This window comes from Schistocerca nitens, chromosome 9, assembly GCF_023898315.1.
Source record: "Schistocerca nitens isolate TAMUIC-IGC-003100 chromosome 9, iqSchNite1.1, whole genome shotgun sequence".
NCBI classification, from domain to species: domain Eukaryota; kingdom Metazoa; phylum Arthropoda; class Insecta; order Orthoptera; family Acrididae; genus Schistocerca; species Schistocerca nitens.
This window is the reverse complement of record NC_064622.1, coordinates 356,056,357-356,075,118: the sequence shown is the minus strand read 5'-3', so window position 1 is coordinate 356,075,118 and position 18,762 is coordinate 356,056,357. Positions and strand designations below refer to the sequence as shown.

Genomic DNA, 18,762 nt, shown 5'->3' with positions numbered 1-18,762 from the left:
TAGTCCCAGAGTTACGAATTCAGCAAGTCGTGGCATGGACACATAATACGATGTCAAGCTGGAAGGTCAGGACCATCTTTGTTCAATGCTAGCCTGTTAAAAGTCAGTTCTACAGTACAATTTGAAGGTAATTTCAGGAGGTTTCCCATTTTCATTTAGTTGAGTGTTGGGTCTGGTGTATAATTTATATAAAGCATTCAAAATGTAGCTGTGAAGACATATTTGGTTTGTTGAATTTAAAAAATTTGAGATATTTAGGGTGGCGAGCACCAAACTAGTATAAATTACTCTTGTAGTAACTCTTCTTTAGTCTGAACTACTTTAGCATATTACTTCTGTAGTGATATACTCTTTTAGTAACTGTTGGAGAGCTCAATTTCTATTTACTTCTTTAGTCGTAACTAAAGTAGAAACACCTTTTTACTAAAGAAGTTAGCCATTTCTGCACACTGCTGGCACGTGACTTTACATTCCCTCTTGGAAAATATTGATTGTTAGCAGACATTACTGCATTACCTTTTGCGTCATTTATGTTCATTGCTATAATTTTAGAAGCTAGAAAGAATTATTAAACTGAATTATTAAAATTGGAAAATCTAAATGTTATTGCACTAATCAATGATAATATCTGTGTGTTGTGAAAAAGAAAAGCATCTATCTATTGTTAACCCCACCATCTACAGCTAGCATCGTCCATTGTTGGTTGGTGACACGTATTAATTTAAGTGCCAGTTTGAGATATGAGCTAGCAGCAACATGGAGGTAGCCAAAAACATTCAAGAAACATACCAGAAAATGAGAAAGGGCAGTTTGCTGAAATAATGAAAAAATGCAAAACTACTACTGAATTTAAAAAGCATGATGTCAACATGCTAAAAAGGATGCTTGGGGAAAAAATACACGTTGAATACAATGCAGAAGCTCTTACACAAAGATCACAAGAGCAGCTTAGAGTAATTTGGTAAGGATAATAAAGCAAAAGCAAAGAAAATGAAAGCTAAATGTAATCAAGAACAATTTCAAACTGGTGGTGGGGTAGGTGAGATGAGGATCAACAATGTAAGCCAAATGGTTGATGACATGATCCCACAAGTTTTCGAGGGGATAGCTGGAGTTAACAACAATGACACATCTGAAGATAATGTGATACTTTCAAGCAACTTCAATGATGATAACTGCCCTGAAGGTAGCAATGAAACTGCTAAAGGTGGAACATTATCTCATTGTCACAAACCTCGGCCTGCATTCTCTGGTGGGAGCTTATCAGAAAATGCACCCAGCAAAGGAGGGAGAGAACATGTGGTTGTAGTGAAGAACTGAGAGTTGTTGAAAAAAGCAGACGAGCTTCAGTCCATAGAAATCCCTTTCGTATGAGAAGAATACAATGCAAAAATGTTATTAACAGAAAGACAAAAAGGAATCATGGAAGAAGGGCATCTTAAGAGATGGAAATTATGAATAAGTTCAAGCACATAATGGAGCAAACTTCAGGTTCCAGTTCTTCAAACAATGTGTTCGAGAAATTTGGGTTTTTGTGAACAAATAAGAAAATATTCATATTTATAAAACATCTTTTATTTCTTTGATACTTTTTCAGATGGTTAATATGTTCTTATTTCTTGTATGGCATAATATTTGTGTTTATAATTTCAGCATCGATATTAATTTTTCTTAATAAATTCTTAAATTCTAATATTTATTTGAATTTGCAATATTATTTTATAAGTTTTTATTTTTGTAAATAATCGAAACACTGTATGACTTTTTTTTATACCCAATTAAGAAATAAAATGAGAATGTTAAACAACTAGCAAAAAAATTAAGGAAGAAGGAAAAGAAGAACATAACTATAAATTTACACATAAATAAAATGAGTAACTTTTCACTGCAGTAGTGACAATCCGGTGGCTTATTTATTCATTTAAGAAGGAAAAGTCTTTACACTAACTTCTAATTTTACTAGCAAACTAGGTACAATTTTAATTAAAGTAAGTATAATAGACCTTCTGACAGCTTGGCCTGCAGCATCTACTTCTGGCTGAAATGCATATTGTTCGATGTCATTCACCTCCACAGCTTCAGAGTGAAACACATCTCTAACTTCTGTTCCAAAGTTGTGTAGAACTGCAGCAGCCACAATAACATTCCCACACTTTTTTGGTTTAAATCACATTGTTTTAGTGAGAATTTGGAAATGTTTCTTCCAAACAATGAACACTCACTCTATTACACACACGGTAGCAATATGGGCTCTATTGTAGCCCTTTCAGTTCCTGTGTGGGCTCGGAACACACGCGTCATAAGATGTTTGAAGAGAGCATATCCACTATGTCCAACAAGCAACCCATTATACTGTCCATTTTCAAATTCTGTAGCAACTCTACTGTTGTCCCAAATGCACGCATCATGTGTGGAACCCGGACAACGGCTTACCACATTCAAAATCTTCACATTGGCATCATAGATAATTTGTATATTGATAGAAAACAAATTCTTGTGATTTCTGTGTAGTTCTGTTTGTGCTCCAGAAGGACAAAGTAAGTGTAAATGTACACAATCTATGGCCCCTATGACATTTAGGCATCCGCCAGTTCGACAGAATTCCCTTTTGTTCTTCAATATATTTTCTTGGCTCTGTGGCGTGGACACACACAGTGGCTTTAAGGCAATTAAACGGTTTATCACACTGTTACAAGCTCTTCCAGCAGTAGTACAATGGGTATTAATGAGATCCTCTGCTACAATTTGATAAGTATCTGTGTGAAAGATTCGCAGTCCACAAAGAAGTTGCAGCCTAGGAGACAAAGCACAGTTCCTGTCAGAATTATGCTGCAGTAAGGGCTCCAGCATACCCATCAGCAACTCAAAAGATTCCTTACGAAACCTAAAACACCCTTTGAAATCACTGTTGCTATACATCACAAATGGGTCTCTTCTGTCCATTGCGACCCTCATTCTTGGGATGTTCACCTCTTCCCTCACCTCCAGATATTCTTCGAAGTCCAGGTAATCCATAGAATTCGAAACTTAAAACACAGAACTCAAAGATCGCACCTTACTCTCTTACTTTACTCCTACTACTGCCTATGAGTAAACTTTGGCCTTAATTCCTCCTGAAGTTACTAACGTACTCTTCAATGGTGCTCTCCGCCAGTAACGGAGTAAATAAATTTACTTTGGAAGTAAATGAAAAATTTACTCCTGGAGTAATTTATTCCTTTAGTTCAATACCATCAACTGGAAGTCGCTAATTTCCTTCCCTCTTAGTAACTTACTACTTTAGTTTCACTTACTCCTGGTTGGTACTCGCCACCCTTAATGTCAGTCCTAACTGCACCTAGCTGTCCACCCCCCTCTTGACCCTGTCCTTGCACACTCCCACAAGGAGCACTTTACCATCCCCCACCCCTCCCCTGCTATTTCTTCCTCTCCCTGCCCCAGCCTCCTCCTCACCCCCACCACCTGGGTGCCTCTCCTACCAAGCACTGCTACTCGCAGTCTAGCTTCAGCTGCCAGAGGCTGTGGTCGTGTGTGTGCGTGGGGGTGGGGGGGGGCCATGTGCACACGTTTTTCTATTTTCGACAAAGGATTTGCTGGCCAAAAGATCACTTTCAGACAGAATTTTTGTTGTGCCTATCTGTGACTCAATATCTCTGCTATATTGTGAGTAGCAATTATCCTTTTTATAATATTGTTACATTCTATCCTGGATTTTCCACTGTTTCATTTTGGCTTAAACTTTAGACAGATTATTGACAATTCCTGAAGTACACTGGCTACTCATACTGTCAAAATTAACAATTTTTGTACTAAAAATGCAATGTTGCTCGTTTCTGGGACTCTTTAGTGTAGCTTCTTGGCTCCTGCTGACAACTCTCTGCTTCTTAATTTTTACCCAAGGCTTTTCCAACTCTGGCCTTTGGGTCATGGGCACCTGTGAGTACCCGTCAGCTCACCTGCAGGCTGGCATAGGTAGTATAGGCTACCCACAGGCCGTACCACTGCATGGCATTCACATCTTGTTCTGTTGAATATGTAAGTCATTTGTGTACCCCATCCATGGACAAACGGCCAAGGTACATAATCGCGTAATCTATGGCACGACTGTGATTGTATCAGCTTTTTGCCCATTCCTACTCACCCTCTGGCCATGGGCACCCAGATTCCCTAGCACATGCACTCAGGCTAGAACAGCCTGCTTTAAGCCATACTGCAACTAGTTGCAACAGAATACTTAAATCAAAATTTGACACAGGAACCTTTTGTAATATCGGAACTGCAGACTAGTTTCAGAAATGAATAGGTTGTTAAAGAAACAAGATTCAAAGGATACGAGAATACTCTAAAGGCAATCCTGTGGAACTGTTTATCAGTTTTTGGTGAAATCACTTTTCCAACATTTTGAACAGACATCTTTTTCTATTTTTCAACTTGTAAGAAAATCTTTTTAAGGTAAGCAATATTGACAAACATAGTAAAAGTGTCAAACAGCATCAACCAAAACCAAATATGTCAATTTCAAATTTCATCACTGGTGTGTTATTGGCATCCTTAACCATTTTAAATGACGCAATATAGATATTCAGACAGTTTGTCAAATGTGTACTGTAACTGTCTGATATGTATATCCCAAATTTACATACGAATGTCAAATGCAGCCAATTAAAGCTTGTTAGCATGGTAAGCATAAAAATACATATTAAAATATAGCTAAGAGCTAAAACAACTCCACGAATGTGATATTTTACTAATTTTAAACTGATTCATCCACAGTTTAAATGGATTGTATCCCAGTAAATCATCAACACTTTTCAAGCATGGATAGCATTCAACGTTTCAGCTTACTTTTAATAAATATCTGTATCCACCGGTACATCTTCCAGTGCAGTCTCACAATATAGCCCTACACTCTTTTTGTACATATCTTGAAAATCTCCTGAATATGAATATACAGTTTGATGAACAGTGCCATGTCGTCAGTTTCACTTAAAACAGGATGCTGTGAAATGTTGTTTTGTTGTACTGGTGGGCTAAACAACCACTACAGAAGAAATTTAATGGATACTGTATCAATTGAAATCAAGACTGTATCTGTGTATACTGATTGACATTGGCAATTAAGGAACATGAATAATAACAAAGTGAAAAGGGGTTACTTACGACATTTGAAGTTACTCAACATTGTACAATATGAATAAAAAGAAGTTTATTTTGGTGTAGAAGTGAAGCTGGCCTGGAAGTGCCAGATCAGGTCTCATCTACTGAAATTGATTTCTATTATTCCACTCTTATCTCTGAATACATTGCCTTATACACACACCAAAAAAAGTTTTGCATCACCCCGGTTCCCAGAAGTCCTGAACATAGATGTTGACTGTGGATATTGTATCACAGACACAGTCCCTTTTACTGTTCAGAGATGTCACAAAACCCGCCCAGAGATGTAAATCACCATGCATGAGCAGCACCTATTAGACAGAGGGGTCCCCCGATCAGTCCCAGTCATTCCACCAGGAAGGAGTAACACGGCTCGTGTTGTCTGTAGTTCAACCATGCCTAGACAGTGAATACCACAGTTCGATAGTGTTTGCATTGTTACTCTGTGCCAGGAAGGCCTCTCAACAACAGAAGTGTCTAGGTGTCTCGGAGTGAACCAAAGAGATGTTGTTCAGATGTGGAGGGGATACAGAGAGACAGGAACTGTTGATGACATGCCTCACTCAGGCCACCCATGGGCTGCTAATGCAGTGAATGACCGCCACCTACGGATTATGGCTTGGAAGGAACACTGTGACAGCAACGCCACTATGTTGAATAATGTTTTTCGTGCAGCCACAGGATGTCATGTTACGACTCAAACTGTGTGCAACAGGCTGCATGATGCGCAACTTCACTCCCGACGTCCATGGCAATGTCTATCTTTGCAACCATGACACCATGCAGCACGGTACAGATGGGCTCAACAACATGCCGAATGGACCACTCTCGACTGGCATCACATTCTTTTCACGAATGAGTGTCGTATATGCCTTCAACCAGACAATCATTGGAGACGTGTTCACTTCAGACACACTGTCCAGTGTGTGCAGCAAGGTGGAGGTTCCCTGCCGTTTTGGGGTGGCATTTTGTGTGGCTGACATACACCATTGGTGGTCATGGAAGGTGCTGTAACGGCTGTACAATACGTGAATGCCGCCCTCCGACTGACAGTGCAACCATCTCGGCAGTATATTGGCGAGGCATTTGTCTTCATGGACGACAATACGTGCCCCAATTGTGCAGTATGGTGGTACAACATGCAATGTGTGGTTTTCATGAGCAATAAAAAGGGCGGAAATGATGTTTATGTTGATCTCTATTGCAATTTTCTGTACAGGTTCTGGAACTCTCGGAACCGAGGTGATGCAAAACTTTATTTGATGTGTGTATTTGTTTGTAAGTAGCTTCACACTGGTTCACTAGCTCAACCACTGTTGAACTGCGTTTTGATTATGTACCGTTTATTTGCATTCAGTTCTATTGTTTCATTGTTATTCTGACGACTTCCTTACCACCCTGTGTTTACCATAATAGAATGCCTGGAGAAACTTATCTTTGCCCTCTTGCATCTGCAGATCTTACTCTTTCTTTTCCCCTGTCCTTACTTCTTCCTTACTGCTGTCAAAATTATCTTTTGTAGTTTAAAAAATGTGCAAGTCCAATGTTTCTTTACTTCTTTGTCTGTGTGTCTCTCAAGCTTAAGTTGTTCCTACTACGGTAGTTGGCAAATTTTTAAGATGAAGATTTTCAGGCCTTAACAAGTACTTCACTTTTCACAATGTTATCCACCATTATGCTCACAATAGGTTTTACCAACTTTCTTCACCATTAAGAGCCTCTAATGAAATCTCAGCATAACTATCTAAGAAACCCTTGTGTTTTCTGCTAAGTCCCACATAAATAGTAATATTTTTGGTAGACTTCAATGCACATACAGCACTGTACTCAGCACTCTTCAATAACCTGGATGTCTTCTAAGAAACATCTGAATACTTTTGATGATCCAGTACTACAGTTTCATTTCTGAACAACACAATGTATGTCCATACTATTTCTTTGTAACAATTCACATAACCAAACATAAGACTTGAATTAAATTGTGGGTTAACTTTGTGAATTCAGTCATTTGCACGCACTGTAAATTCTTCAGGCATGCAGAATATAATCTCATACAGAAGCATTTCACTTCCTGCTGAAGTCACATACAAGAATAATTTTAACTCATGTGAAGTCACATATCTTTTGGTAATTCAGACAAGTGTTTCTGACACTTTTATCATTGAATGTAAATAAGTTATACACAACTGCAATTGTCATTCACTTCATACACGAGTGAAATCCATTTACATTTGCTGCAACAAATAAAATACAGGTTAAACAAAACACCTATCTAGTTTAGCATAAGAGTCTCCTTGCACAGCCAAAATAGCTACGATCATCTTAGAGATCAATGTTTAAAAGTGCTGACTGAAGATTATATACACCATCCCTCACAGAGAGAATGTCTTGAGAAGCACACATGAGTGTTATGAGCCATTCACTGTTTTTACAATATCAATTACTGTAGTCACATAATGTTCAAATCCTGCAATTGTAATGCTATTTCATCAACATGCTAGTCTAATCAGTCTTTGTCAATTACAGCTATGAGATTAGAGATATTACTGTCTTTGAAGATGTAAGGTCCTATGAAGAACAACACGTGTCGATCAAATGAACACAGTCACCTTGAATGGTTGTATATACTTCATCATTTTGTTTCAGTGTGGCTCGAACACAGACTGAAAACTATGGTACGGCTGTACAAGTTACTACAGAACTCCTACTTGCTCGACATTAATAAGTAGGTTTGGTTGAGCTTATGTTCTCCATGTGTAACACATCCTGGATTTACAGGCACTGTAAAAGTACATTTGCATCCCCCTATGTGTTTCCATTTATCAGTAACATAGCTTTTGGGTCCCCCCTCCTCGAATTCACCTGTATTACAAAAAGTTTTGTAGTAACAGCTCCTGCACTATGGTTGCAGTAGTGCGGCTTCTGTCATATTGTTTTGATTAAGCTGTTCTCTAAATGCATATTAAGCTCATCAGTCACTTTCTGTGACGATGATCACCTTACTAGATGTAATAATCAACTTTAATTCCTTCTAGTCATTGTCAATGATCATGATTTTTCTCCATAACTGATTTTTCATACTCAGTTTTATTATAAAACGAGTTGTTCTCATCACAATAGATGTAGCAGTTCTAGAAATCTTTACCATATCTGTAACTCTTGTTGCAACTGCGCCAATTTCTCTGACACTGACAACCTGTCCTCAAGTCTGTACTGTCTGACATGACAGTATACAAGATGAAAGGACGCGACACAACACCACAATGATCACTAATATAGTGGTAGTTGGAGTCACTTCCAGAGATGTTTGAGTAGAAGGTTAGATAAAAGATAGCCCTTTATAGAAATTTCAGATAAGCTTGTTTATCTCAAGGAGCACAAGTAACTATGTCCAATATCTGGGCACTCTCCAATGTTCCAACTTTCCTTGTTTCATTGAGTTTATGCAAATTTTCTGTCTCAAATGCATTTATGTACATGACTATGGAATTAAATGGAAGCAAACAACTGAAGTACCTCTGCTTTTGCAAGTGCATACTGAGTACCTGGTGTTGTAGACGCTGCAGGGGTGGAGGCAGTGGAAGCAGATGGTCTTGCAGCAGGTGCTGGTGCAGGTGCTTGCTCTGCAGCCTGATGACTTCCACTCTGCTGTGATATAGAGCGGCGAGTCGAAGGTCGCGTCTGCTGTATGGGCTGCGGTCGCACTTGCAAAGGATTTGTTTCCTTATTTTTTTTTGCAACATCTTCCACTTCCTCCTCCGTCGTGTCCTCGTGTTCCGAGTCTGATTCAAAACCATCTTCTCCTTCTACACATAACAATAAATCTACAAAGTTTCACAGAGAAAGATGATACAAGACACGTTTTAACTCTACACACCATGTAGGTCTTCCAGCAAAAGCATGCATTGTTATAAATAGTTCCAATGAAAATTTAGCAGTTGACAGACACTGTTAAAATAGAAGTATTGTTAACCTTAATATTGTGGTGCTTCACAAAAAGGCACAACAAAGACACACAGCTACATCAGATACCTCTGAGATTATCATTCCATTGCTTTTTAAACCTACAAGCTACAAAACAATTACAATAAAATAATTCTACGTGTTTTAAATGCGAAAACTACAAAAAATTACTTAAAAGTAGCTTTTTTCTTATTACAGACAAAATTTTCTGTCATACTGACACACATTCTGGAAAGTTGCCTATGGGAGGAAATACCACGTGAATATTTATTAAGTGTGATTAATTTTAAAAATGAATATGCCCTACAGTGTCTTTCAACAGTCACCAGCAAAATTAAATACACCATTCTGTAATGTGTATGCAAAAAGCCAATTAGTGATACAAATGAAAGCAATAAACAGTAAGACGCACACTAAAGGAATATGACTTTGGTTGATTTCTTCAAAGTATTTTTTGTATTTAAAAAATATGATGGATAGTTCATTAAAAGGACTCTGTAATGAAAAGAGATGGACAATGATTTACAGTGTTAACATTACCTAGAATTTGCAGGAATATTACGCAGTCAGTTAACTGTGTTTCTTGAGAACTGCACTTTGCAGGCTTACTAGCCATTAGAGTCAGTGGATTAAGCACTTCACTATAAATTAAGATATAACCCAGTCCGTTTCTAAATAGTGGCCACAGTAACAGCCCACATGTAACACATGCAAAATCTGAAAAGACCTTCTGAGAATCACCTACTAGAATCAGTCACCGCTACCAAATACTTAAAGGTGTCCATGTGGATTGATTTAAGACAGAACCACCACATAAATTTAGTTGTGGGGAAAGAAGGTACTATACTGAAATTCACTAGAAGCAGCCTGCAGAAATATAATGCTTGCAAAAAAAAACCTTGCAAAAATGTATGTCCAATAGATTCTTAACTACTTTGCTAGTCTGGAATACTTATCAAGTATGATACACGGAAGAGATAGAAGAGCTGCATGGCCCATCATGCATTTGTATAGTTGAACAAGAATGTCACAGAAATACTCAATAAGTGGGGAATTAAGGTTATTCTGAGATAAGTCAAGACAATTTCCCCCTTAGATACATCTCCCATTATCACCCCTCCTAGATACACGTCCCACAATGATAATAAAGTTAAAGACATTTGAGATTACATCTAAGAAAACAGTCGATCATTTTCACTGTGCACCTTCAATAAATAAAGGACATTGACAGCAGGAGCAAGGGGGTGGGGGAGGTGACGGCCAATGGTACTGGTACATTATGTATTCGGTGACACATATCATGTGGTGACTTCTAAATGTATATGCAGATCTTGAAATACAATCAAACAACCTGGCATTTCATACCATTGTGTTGCTTGTAAATGAGCAAATAAAGGAGCTCTGAATGATGGTTATGCTATGGATATTAAAAACACTTGTAAATACTCAGTCTATAGCCGTATTTACAAACTAGTGTGTGATGTGAATGTAAAATGACTCATTCCATGTCATTAACATTTATTGTACAAATGATCCACTAGCTATTTAACTGACTAACTCCCTGATTATCAAACTGTACTAGTCCAAGCCCTGAGTGCAGCTCAGATGGATCATACAATGAAAGTTCTCTGAAGTGGAACTCAAGTTCACAAGCTGCATTACTATGTACAATGTTCCTCCAGTTATGTTTATGAAGTTTTTTACAGCTCAGTGCCTCTGCTGTATGGTGAATTCTACTGTTAGGACCAAAGCAAGAGAAGAAAATCCATAAAGAAGAGAAATACAGTTTTTCAGGGAATTGAAATTTCCTTGTGAACAAGGTATTCATGAATGGCACGAAGGGGCTTCAAACAATTTGAGAGGACAATAGCAGACGGTGGTTTTGATCTGTTTATGAAGTGTGCTTGGGCAGCTCAGCTGGAGTGTTGCCCCAAAATGCAAGAAACGTGAATTTCCTCTATGTGGTACACAGTTCCATTTGTCAAAACATTCCACAATAGTATACACTGTACTATATAGTAAATTCATTCAATGAACAAGGAAGGGGTGCTAGATTTTAATGTCCCTTTGATGTCTACGTCAAGATCTCTGGATATGAGGCATTACAGCATTTCAGCAATGCTAGAGAAGGCAATATACTGTGGTCAATTTGGAGACACCATTCCAATACTTAGCTTCCAGGAACAATTTATAGGTTCTGGATATACCTTCCTGTGCAGTTATTAGTCCAGTTAGGCAAGAAAAAGTGTCTCTTTAGACAATGAAACCATTGGAGAGAGAGGTACAGATATAGCAAAGCTTTGTACAAGGCCATGAGGTCTGTGCCTAGATGGCTCAATTTCGTTAGTTCACAGCCAATCTATATAAAAAAAAAAAAAAAAAAAAAAAAATATATATCTGAGCTTGAGTCCTTATCCAGTGTACACAGTTAACCTGTCAGAAAGGTACATTACAGACTTCATTACATTGCAGAGTGAAAATTTCCTTCATTCAAAAGTTAACTCCTTACAAGATGCGGCCATGGCATTGGGATTACGGATTTATTTTAGTAGGCCATGAAAACAACGTGATGTGCAAATAGTAAGGTGTACTACTCCAGCAATTCCAAGAAAATCGCAAGAGAAGTTTTATGCGTCTATTATGTGGCTTATGTATCTGTGCATAGGTGACAAATGTTAGAGTTCATGGTGGCTAAGTGATTAGTGTTTGATGTTTGTAAGACAAGAGTGTATCTTGCAACAGTTTGACTCATTTTTTAACTATTTTCTTGCATCGCTGGCCATATTATTTAATTTATATGACATCTGAGAGGTAATACAATGAAAAACTGAAGTGTACTTGCTTGAAGTGTCAATTTATGTTTTCTGACAAGTACTATCTTGCAACGTGTGATGTCGAGAGCACATCTGACAAGTAATAGTACATTACTGTTGTGGTCTGGCTTATTGTGATCTAATACTTTACTGATAATGAATAATGTCATTCACTCATTACTTATTGAGGACTGACTTGGACTTTCCAAGCCCGTCCTCATCCTTGAAAATTCAATTACAAATAGTAAGTAGCCAAATAACATGCGAAATTCACTACAATTTCATGAAAATGCACTTTTTTTTCACTATATTACCTCTCAAAAGCCATATAAACTACATAATGTGACCAATGAAAAAAATTATACATTAAAAAGTAAGAGTTAGTGGGTTTTGAACTGTAGCCCTGTACACAACCCTCTTGCAAAGAACTAAAGCTAACTACTTAATCACAATGACTTCTTAGGCCTGGTACCTTCGCAAAAATACATCAGTTACATGATAGTCATGTAAACTGCTATTGCGATTTTCTTGGAACTGCCAGAGTAGTGCACCTTACTGCTTGCACATTATGTTGTTTTAATTATCGTTAATGACGTACAAAGTTTGAAGTAAATCCTTGATCCCATCATCTTAAGTTTCTCCTTGTTAGACTAGAAGAATCACACATAATACTCAAAAATTCCAGTGGCAGTTGATACAAGAAAGGTACTGCACTATAATGTGAAATGGACACAGACATAAAGGCAGTAGTTGTTTCCACAGAACATGGCTGAATTGTATAGTAAGGGGGAATAGTGGTACACTAATCGTCTGCTTCTGGATGTTCTGCTGAATTGTTGTTTCCATTTTATGCACAATAATTCAACGACTGAAACAGCCATCGTCTTCAGGTGCTGCAAGTTTTGTTGTATACATCACTTAAATAGTATATGAGAAAAATTTTAACGCATTTGCCAGGAAATAAGAGATTCATCCTATGAAATCCCCAAACCACCTTCCCTGCCCCCTGGCTCCTACCCTTGTAAACCCCCCCCCCCGGTGCAAGACCTGTCCCATGCACCCTCCCACCACCACCTACTCCAGTCCTGTAACCCGGAAGGTGTACACGATCAAAGGCAGAGCCACGTGTGAAAGCACCCACATGATTTACCAACTGACCTGCCTACACCGTGAAGCTTTCTATGTGGGAATGACCAGCAACAAACTGTCCATTCGCATGAATGGACACAGGCAGACAGTGTTTGTTGGTAATGAGGATCACCCTGTGGCTAAACAAGCCTTGGTGCACGGCCAGCACATCTTGGCACAGTGTTACACCGTCCGGGTTATCTGGATACTTCCCACCAACACATCCGGACTCTGGAGATGGGAACTTGCTCTTCAATATATCCTCTCTTCCCATTACCCACCAGGCCTCAATCTCCGCTAATTTCAAGTTGCCGCCACTCATACCTCACCTGTCATTCAACAACATCTTTGCCTCTGCACTTCCGCCTCGACTGACATCTCTGCCCAAACTCTATGTCTTTAAATATGTCTGCTTGTGTCTGTATATGTGTGGATGGATATGTGTGTGTGTGTGTGCGAGTGTATATCCGTCCTTTTTTCCCCCTAAGGTAAGTCTTTCCGCCCCCGGGATTGGAATGACTCCTTACCCTCTCCCTTAAAACCCACATCCTTTCGTCTTTCCCTCTCCTTCCCTCTTTCCTGATGAGGCAACAGTTTGTTGCGAAAGCTTGAATTGTGTGTATGTTTGTGTTTGTTTGTGTGCCTGTCGACCTGCCAGCACTTTCATTTGGTAAGTCACATCATCTTTGTATATATATAGAGGGAAACATTCCACGTAGGAAAAATATATCTAAAAACAACGATGATGTGACTTACCAAATGAAAGTGCTGGCAGGTCGACAGGCACACAAACAAACACAAACATACACACAAAATTCTAGCTTTCGCAACCAACGGTTGCTTCATCAGGAAAGAGGGAAGGAGAGGGAAAGATGGAAGGATGTGGGTTTTAAGGGAGAGGGTAAGGAGTCATTCCAATCCCGGGAGCGGAAAGACTTACCTTGGGGGAAAAAAAGGACAGGTATACACTCGCACACACACACATATCCATCCGCACATACACAGACATGAGCAGACATTTGTAAAGGCTCAATATATATTGCCAGACAAGAAGCCAATTCTTCATCCAGACAATTCTTTAATGAAAAAAGGTAAATGTCACTTCTTCTTTTTCTTGTGCCTTTGTTCTGCACTGGTGCATAGTTAGCATGGTTATTAATGGATTTAGCACAGTTAGTTTAAGGGGTGACCTCCATGTCACCCCCGTTAACTCCCTAGGATGGAATATGTGTATCCCAAACATCTGTGTGTAGTCTTAGTCATGTGAAAGTCAACAAAGTGTTTTAAATATTTGAGAATTACATAATTGAGGCGGGACTTGGGTACTGCCCCGGTATTCATCTAGTGGGATGTGGGAACCTAAAAACAACATACAAGCTGGTTGGGACACCAAATCTCATTGCTAATCTGCTGGAAACATTCAATTTGGGGCTGGCACACCTCCCCATCCCAGAAGTGGTGCTTTAACATACATGGCTACTTGGGCGGGAAAGCAAAGGTAAATGTCATCTGTAGATTTTTAATTATTATTACTGCCATAAATGTAACAGTTTTTCTGTCTGCCTATGCTATCCACTGACTTTGTAATGGTATTCAAACAATAAGAAAGCTAACAATATTGGAATAAAGAGAAAGAGAGGTGTGAACAAGAAACAGAAACTAAAACCTGCACTTGCAAGATATGGCACCACAAATGGCGTAACCAGTGGCTACTCATCTCATAAACAAATATACAGCATCTTAATACTTTGGAAAATAAAGCATGTAAATTAAGATCCAACAACGTAGGAAAGAATAGATTGCTACTTATTGTAAAGAAGACAAGTCAAGTTGCAGACAGACACTCACTTGTAACTTTCGGCCACAGTCTTCGTCAGAAAACACACACACACACACACACACACACACACACACACACACACAAGCAAGCACACCTCATGCAAACATGACAGCCAACTCCAGCATCATGGGCCAGAATGCCTCTGGCCTGAGATGTTGGAGTTGGCAGATGTGTATGCATGAGATGTGTGTATGTGTGTGTTTTCTTTTTATTAACGAAGGCTGTGGCCGAAAGCTATAAGTGAGTGTCTTTTAATCGTGCCTGTCTGCAACTTGACATGTCTTCTTCACAATCTATTTTTTTCCTACATTGTTGATATTCCTACCTGGAGTTTCCATTATTTGACTAAGGTTCAGATTGTGATTAAAATAAAAGGTAAAATACAAAGTAAGCATAGATTGATTTAAAAAAGGGGGGGGGGGGGTGGGAATAAAATACGAGGATGACAATTTCTTCTTGAGAGCAAATAAATTCATATATAATCAATTTATCCGTTTTGAAATAACAAGCTAACTCCATTTATAACTTCAAGATTTCTCAACTATCCCCACAAAATTGCTGACAATGTTATCAGTTTGTAGATTTCCATAAACTGAGTATAACTTTTCTTAGTAGAATGACGGCCGTGGTCAAATGACTGCAAACATATTTTTAATGCTACAAAAAATTTTAAGGTGCTACAACCTGATGTGTGGTTATGGTATGAAGATTTCCATTCAACAAAACATGCAATGTGATAGAAAATATCTATCAAAATACCATCTGTTGTATCTGAAGTTATACAGGTTAATGTGAAATGTGTCAGTACCGCAAACTTATATTCTGTCTGAAAGAGTGAAAGGAGCAATGTGTGAGTTTTAGTAGGGTATCTCTCTTATGATTACAAAGGTCCGTAAGCAAATGCATTTCACTTAAGATTTTGTTGAAGTTTACACGTGCTCAGTTCAATTAATAGTAATGTTATTCGAACCACTGTGAAAGAATTAACTCTAAATCACTGCTTCAGTTCATCTAGGAAATAAACTGATAGGTACAGCCAAAATATGACTTGTTTCGTTTGAAACAATAATTAAACACCCTCATCAACTGTTGCAGAGGATTTCTGTTACAACTCAGGAAGAGATACCAGCAACTACATTAGTCACCTAGGGGCAATTTATGACACAGATCTCTGATGGGCATGTATTATTAACGTGGATGCCTGAAATTTGATATTTACCTGAGTGGATTGTGGCAACAGGAGGATTCAATCGGAAGTGATTTCTTTTAGTTCAGGCTCAGATAATTAGTTCTGATTGACAGTAAAATCAGTGTAAATATGGTAAGAACATCATGGGTCAAATATACATATGGAATAAAAGTAGCAACACATCAAATAGCTGAGGTACTGAGCTACTAATACAAACATAAACAAGACGGAGAACTTTGCTAGCTTTCAAACAAAGACTTTTTAAAGAGATTACTGTATAGATATGTGTGATGTTGGCAAATCACCAATGCTGATTTCAATTTCATCAAATACTGATAGCCAATATAATCAACCCCCTAACATCAATGTTAAATGATGAATGATAGCCATCGAGAGAGCGTTACAAATCTCATAGAAAGTTTGAAGTGGGACACACTTGCAGATAGACGACGCGTTAAACAGAAGGGGCTGCTCACTAAATTCCGAAATACAATCTTCACCGAGGATGTAGAGCATATATTATTACCACCAACTTTCAAATCACATAATGATCATCATTCAAAGATAAGAGAAATAAGAGCTCGTACTGAGGCGTACAGACAGATGTTTTTCCCTCGTGCGATCCGCGAGTGGAACAGAGGGGGTGAAATATGACTTTGGCGCGAATTGAGCCCTCCGCCACACACCGCTTGGTGGCTAGCAGAGTATATGTAGATGTAGATGTAGGTGATGAATTATGAAAAGGACAGTTGCTACTCACCATATAGTGGACATGCTGAGTCACAGACATGCACAACAAAAAGACCTGTCAGAAAGTGCGCTTTCGGCCAGCGAGGCCTTCATCTAAAACAGACAACATACACACACATTCATGCAAACGCAACTCACACATCCAACCACAGTCTCTGTCTGTTGAAGCCAGACTTTGAGCAGCAGTGCACAATGGGAAAGGCAACTGCGTGGGGCGGTAATGAGGAGGTTAGAGTGGGGATGGGGAAGGATAGCAGGGTAGAGGTGGGGGCCAGTAGGAGTGTACAGGGACGAAGTGGAGAGAGGATAGGGCAGCTAGGTGCAGTTGAGAGGTTTGACGAAGAGGAGGGAATGGGTGTTGGGTAGCAGAAAAGGAGAGAAGTAAAAAGAGTGAGAGTATGTTTTGGAACAGAGGGCTCTGTAGTGCTGGAATGGGAACAGGAAAGGGGCTAGATAGGTAAGAGCAATGACTAATGATGGTTGCAGCCAAGGGGATTACAGGAACTTAGGATATATTGCAGGGAGAGTTCCCACCCGCACAGCTAAGAGAAGCTGGTGTTTGTGGGAAGGATCCATATGGCACAGGCTGTGAAGCACTCATTGAAATGAGGAACATCTTGTTGGATGGTGTGCTTGGCAACAGGGTGGTTCAGCTGTTTCTTGGCCAGTTTGTCAGTGGTCATTCATGCGGACTGACAGCCTGTTGGTTGTCATACCCATGTAGAGTGCAGCACAGTGGTTGCAGCTCAGCTTGTAGATCACGACTGGTTTCACATGTAGCCCTGCCTTTGATGGGATAGGTGATGCCCGTGACCAGAATGGAGTAGGTGGTGGTGGGAGGATGTATGGGACAGATCTTACATCAAGGTCTATTACAGGGATATGAGTCATAATGCAAGGTGTTGGGAGCAGGGGTTGTTTTAGAGATGGAAGAGGATACTGTGTAGATTCGGTGGGTAGATGAATACCACTGTGGGAGGAGTGGTAAGGATGGTGGCTAAAACATTCCTCATTTCAGGGTCCGATGAGAGGGTTGAAATCCTGGCGGGGAATGTGATTCAGTTGCTCTGGTCCTGGGTGGTACTGAGTCATGATGGGAATGCTCCTCTGTGGCCAGATGGTGGGACTTCGGGAGGTGGTGGTTGACTGGAGAGCACAGGAGATCTCTTTTGTACAAGGTTGGGAGAATAATCAAAGTCTGTGAAGGCCTCAGTGAGACCCTTGATATGTTTAAAGAGTGACCGCTCATCAATGGCCACGGGTGGGTAGGCTGTATGGCTTGATATGGACAGAGGTATTGATGTAGCCATTTTGAGGTGGAGGTCAACATCGGGAAAGGTAGCTTGTGGGGCTGGGTAAAACCAGGTGAAGCGAATAGGGGAGACGATGTTGAGGTTCTGTAGAAATGTGGATAGTGTGCCCTCACCCTCGATCCACGTCACAAAGACATCATCAATGAATCCGAAGCAGATGAGAGGTTCAGGATTCTGGCTGTTCGGAAGGAGTCCTCTAGGTGGCTCATGAATACGTTGGCATAGAATGGTACCATGTGGGTGTCCATAGCCATATGCCGGATTTGTTTGCAGGTAATGGCTTCAAAGGAGAAGTAATTGTGGGTGAGGATACAGTCGGTCATGGCAACTAGGAAGGGGGGTTTGGAATCCATCAGGAGAAGGAAAAGGTAGTGTTCAATAGCAGCAAGGCCATGGGCATTAGGGATGTAAGTGTAAAAGGAGGTGCCATCAATGGTGATGAGCACAGCACCATGTGGTAAAGGTACAGGAACTGTGGAGAGTCGTTGGAGGAATTGGTTGGCATCTTTTGTATAGGAGGATAAGCTGAGGATAATATGCTGAAGGTGTTGGTCTGTGAGGACAGAGATTCTCCAAGTGGGGGCATTGTAACCAGCCACAATGGGGCCT

The 18,762-nt window shown here is 39.6% G+C and overlaps 1 protein-coding gene across 2 annotated transcripts in view; it reads right to left on the bottom strand.

Annotated features, from left to right (window-relative positions):
* Nucleotides 1-18,762, bottom strand: part of LOC126203349 (peregrin) — a 266,717-nt gene that overhangs the window by 116,212 nt on the left and 131,743 nt on the right. For both annotated transcript variants that reach the window (XM_049937638.1, XM_049937639.1), the window contains exon 14: nucleotides 8,703-8,963. In XM_049937638.1, coding sequence (XP_049793595.1) covers nucleotides 8,703-8,963 — 261 coding nt within the window. The remainder of the gene's footprint in view (nucleotides 1-8,702; nucleotides 8,964-18,762) is intronic.